This window comes from Hipposideros armiger, unplaced genomic scaffold, assembly GCF_001890085.2.
Source record: "Hipposideros armiger isolate ML-2016 unplaced genomic scaffold, ASM189008v1 scaffold_145, whole genome shotgun sequence".
Taxonomy (NCBI): domain Eukaryota; kingdom Metazoa; phylum Chordata; class Mammalia; order Chiroptera; family Hipposideridae; genus Hipposideros; species Hipposideros armiger.
Window position 1 is genome coordinate 231039 of NW_017731495.1, and position 4990 is coordinate 236028.

At 33.3% G+C, this 4990-nt stretch overlaps 1 protein-coding gene across 1 annotated transcript in view; it reads left to right on the forward strand.

Moving 5' to 3' along the window:
• DCDC1 (doublecortin domain containing 1) overlaps nucleotides 1-4990 on the forward strand; it is a 392688-nt gene that overhangs the window by 217627 nt on the left and 170071 nt on the right. The window contains exon 17 of the mRNA XM_019650696.1: nucleotides 1972-2090. Within this exon, the coding sequence (XP_019506241.1) occupies nucleotides 1972-2090 (119 nt within the window). The remainder of the gene's footprint in view (nucleotides 1-1971; nucleotides 2091-4990) is intronic.

Consider the following 4990-nt stretch of genomic DNA (forward strand, 5'->3'; position numbering starts at 1 on the left):
GCGTCCTCCTCGGCTGGTCTGAGGAGCGGAGGGACAGTGACTCGTCTGTTCCCCTTCCCCGATTCCCCAATAAAATCTTAAAGAAACATAAAATAAAATAAAAACATTTTAAAAAGTACAAGTCAGATATCAGATTAGATAAAAAAAAGAAAAAAAAAGCCAGGTACATCTATACACTAACTTACAAAAAACCCACTTGAAATATGAAGACAAAAATACATTAAAAGTAGCATGGAAAATGATAAAAGTATTCCAGAGAAAGCTAGAATGGCTAAACTAATATCAGGCAAAGTAGACTTTGGTGTAATGAACATTACCAGGGATAAACAGGATCATTTCATAATGTTTAAGGGGATAATTCATCAGGAAGACAACAATCCTATACATTTCTTCACCTCATAACGCAGCTTCAAAATACACGAAGTGAAAGCTGAAAGAACTGCAAGGAGAAAGAGAAAAATCTATAGCTATAGTCAGAAAAACTCTAATGTTTTATAATTAATAGAACAAGTAGAAACAGATCTGTAAAGATATGAAGACTAGAACAGCAGAATCAATCAATTAATTGATATTTATAGAATAATGCACTCAACCACAGCAGAAGACATATTAATTTCAAGTGCACAACATATTAGCTACAATAGACTATATTCTGGCTATAAAACAAGTCTCAATATAGTTAAGAGAATGCAAATGTTATAAAACATGTTCTCTGACCATAGTGGAGTTAAATTAGAAATCAGCAGCCGAAAACTTTCTGGAACCCTGTCCACCCGCCCCCCCCCAAATATTTGGACACTAAGTAACACATTTCTAGAAAACCCATGTATCGAAGAACACATCAAAATAGAAATTATCAAGTATTTTGAACTGAATGAAAATGAAAACACAGCATATTAAAACTTGTGGAATGAAGCTAAAAGAAATTCTCAGAGGGAAATTTATGTAAATATCTATATAAGAAAAATAGTAAAGATACCAAATCAATGGCCTCAGATACCATTTTAAGAAAATAGAGTAAGAAGAGCAAATCAAACTCAAAGTGAAGAGAGAAGAGGGAATAATAAAAGTTAGAGTGGAAATCAACGGAATAGAAAACAGGAAAACAGAAAACCAAAGAAACCGAAAGCTGCTTTGTTTTTTTCGCTTGTTTGTTTGTTTTAGATAAAAAACTGATAAACCTCTGGCCACATTGTTAAAGAGATAAAGAGAAAGGACACAAATTACCAGTNTAAAAGTTACATGCTAAAAAGAAAACAATTTTGAAAATCTTTTTAGATAAAACATCCTCTTTCCTTTTTCAAAATAAAACATTTTACCTGTTAAGATAGAGAATTTTGTGTGCCACAAATTCTCAATGTGTATGAATAAATTTTTCAGTGTTTGTCACTTATTTAAAAGGTTTTGTTGCTTCACTAAGCAAGAAAATTGTTACATGGCTATTCAAACAATATTCCCAATCAATTTCCTTATTAGAGAATCCTAACATTTAAAACAAAAGCAATTCACAAACCTCTTTAAAATGTTTAGCCCATGGTATATAGACCCAGAGTAAAACTTTAAATTGGCATGAAGGTTAAAGATTTGTTTCCATCTTGTCATTTCACTGCACTTTTTCCCCCTGTGCATACTTATTTTTCAAGTAAGCTCTGTAGTTATAACAAGTGACACGTGATGGACCCAAAATTGCTGCACTGTGAAATATGCACAGAAAAAAAGGACAAATGAAGATATCAAGGTCTGTTTTATTTTTGCGCTGAACTATGAAATGCCACCCTTGTCGGACAGAGAAGATCAGTGATTCCGAGCAGGGCTCACTGACTGCTAAGTTGTGGGTAGTGTTTCACTTTCAGCAACTGTTAATATCCAGGGTTATCCAGGCATAATGACCTCACTATTTGCTACACATTGTTGAATTTTCTGGTTCTTTTAACTTATTTAGACCTTTCTCCTCTCTCTATTCATTGGAAGGCTGGAATGATCCTGAGCCGAGCGATAACTCAGGGCTGCCTGGCTATTGGTCATCCAATAAGAGTCAAGGCCACTGAGGGAACATCGCTAGAAGGATATAAATTAATCCTACAGAAAAGGTAATGCTTATGAGCTATTTAGCTCAAAACAATAAATGTTAATTTCAATATTTCTGAGCAGTCAAATCATGATGCCTCCTGGCTTAGATGGAATATTCGTGAGGTGTTTCAGTTTGTGTTCATAATATCAATATTCAGTTTTCTAATCTAAAATGAGTTTCAAAAATGTATCCCATTTAGTTTGGTAGTGTTTCTTAGATATTTTAAAAAAAGTGAAATGTTGGCCTCCAATGTGTACATACGTTGCAGAAAAGTTGCTACTTTACAGTTATCGGGACTCATTTATTTATATCTATTTTGATTATTAATTTAAAAATTCCATGTTGTATGTGTATTCCTAACCTTCTCTCCATCATCTAAATATAAAACATTGAACTGTGAAAGAAAAATCAAGGAAACAAAATATTGCTGGCTTGTAAGGTACTGAAAGTGTCCTTTCTATTTCTTTTTTCTGACTTGGGATTATAAAATTAAAGTTAAAAAATAAATTTAAAAAAATGTAGCTACGAAGAAGAAAATTGATTTATATTCAACAGTCTGGAAATATTGTCTCCTAAATGCTTGCTTTTTTCTTTTTCATTTATTTTATGATTTCACCTGTGTTGACAAAAATAAGTCCAGTTGTACTAGACTTAGAAAGCTATTACCCAACTACTTCTGGCTAGATAGGCATTTAGGATGTGCTTAGGGCTGAAACCAGAGCTAGGGTTCTCAGGCACCATTGAAACTAGCCCAGCTGCTAATACAGAAGGGAAATTTTCTCTAATACGCAAAATAGATTGTCCAACACGTATTAGAATACCACATAATGGTTAAGAATGTGATCTACAGAATCAGATTCCCATGTATAAATTTTGGCTATACCTCTTACTCTAACAGAAGGGAAAACATCTCTGAACCTGACAACCATTCTAACTTCTTTATATTGTATTGTCACATTTAATTCTCACAACAACCTAATAAGGTATATATTATTATTGTCTTTACAGATGAGGAATTTGAGACATAGAGAAGTCAGTCATTTACTTAGGGACCTACTAAGTGTTTGGGCATGATTGCAAACCCAAGAAGTCAGACTCTATAACCTCCTCTTAGTGACAACACTACACTGCCTGTAGGTTAAAGGCTAGTCAGACAACGGCCAGTGAGTGTCAAGTATAATAGCAAATATCTCAGTGGATGAGTAGCGTACATTAATCAAGAAACCCAGGTGGAAGGGAGAGGGAGGCAGTAACTTGTCAGCATGCAAACTGGCCAGTGCTAACAGAGTCCTAAACACATAATCCCCAAGGAGGGATAAACAAACCCACAGCAGTCCCATTTTGATGTGGTGCTGTATGTGGAGTGGGTAACAAGATATCTGCAGCAGAATCAGTGCTGTAAGCTAAAGACATATCAAAAATCAACTTGTGATGATAATGACAAGGCCAGACCATGGAACACGGAGCCACAGATGCTTCTGCTCATTTAGTCCGTGGTTATAACAAAGACAAAATCAATCAATTGTAACTGACCCAGAAATTACACAATTATTGAATAGACAGAATACTAAAACAGTTGTTATAACTATATTCCATATAGTCAGGAAGCTAGAGGGAAGATTAAACACTTTAATAGAGACATGGAGGATATAAAAACACTAAAATCAAATTTCTAGAGATGAAAATGACAATGTATGAAATGAAAAATATATTTAATATGAACTAATGCCATATTAGACATTGTGGAAGAAAATATTAATGAACTCGAAGAGAAGACAATAGAAACTATTCACAGTGAAAGCCAGAGAGAAAAAATATTGAAAAAAAAAAGAACACAACATCATTGAGATGTGAGAAACTTCATATGGCCTAATCTCTGAGTAATTAGGGTCTCTGAAGGGAAGAAGTAGAGAACAGAAAAATATTGGAAGAAATGCTGTCTGAAAACTTTCCAAATTTTTGAGGACTATAACCTACAGATCCAGGAAGTTCAACAAATTCTAAGCACAAGAAATGGAGAAATGAAAACAAGGAAAATCATAAAATTGCCTAAAGTTACCAGTAAAGAGAAAATCTTAAAAGCATATAAAGAGAAAAGACATGTTATAGTAAGAGGAACAAAGATAAGGTTAACCAATTTCTTTTTGGCAATAATACAAGTGACAAGAAAGTGGCAGAACATCTTTAAAATACTAAAATAAAAACAAACAAACGAACCTGTCCCTTCCCAACATTTCAAATATTCACAAGCAAAGAATTTATTATTAGCAAACCTGCACAACAAACAACATTAAAAGAAGTCCTTCAAGGAGAAGAAAAATGATGCCAGATGGATGTGAAGAGCACTGGGAATAGTAACTACTTAGGTAATATAAAGACGTTATTTCTTATTATTTCTCTTTAAAATATACTTTATTGTTTAAAGCAATATATATATATATATATATGAGATAATCACATATATGCAATAGATAATCATATATATATATATATATATTATAGAGATAATCACATTATGAAGGCGCTAGCACCAATGCTAATTAGAGAAAAGGAAGAAAGATTCCTATATTTGTTAAATGGTATATCAAGTGAAAGTAGACTGATAAGTTAAAGATGTATATGATAGACTCTAAAGCAACCACTAAAATAACATAAGAAAGCGTTATGGTAACAAGCCAAAAATACAGATAAAATGAAATCATAAAGAAAAAAAACCCCACTCAATCCAAAAGAAGACAGATAATGAAGGAATGGGGTACAAAGAACAGATAGGACAAAGAGAAAATAAATAACAACATGGTAGGTTTCAACCCAACTACATCAATAATCACATTAAATATAATAAACCTAAATACCCTATTTAAAAGTCAGATGTCAGGGCCGGCTGAGTGGCTCATTTGTTAAGAGTTGGCTTGGGAC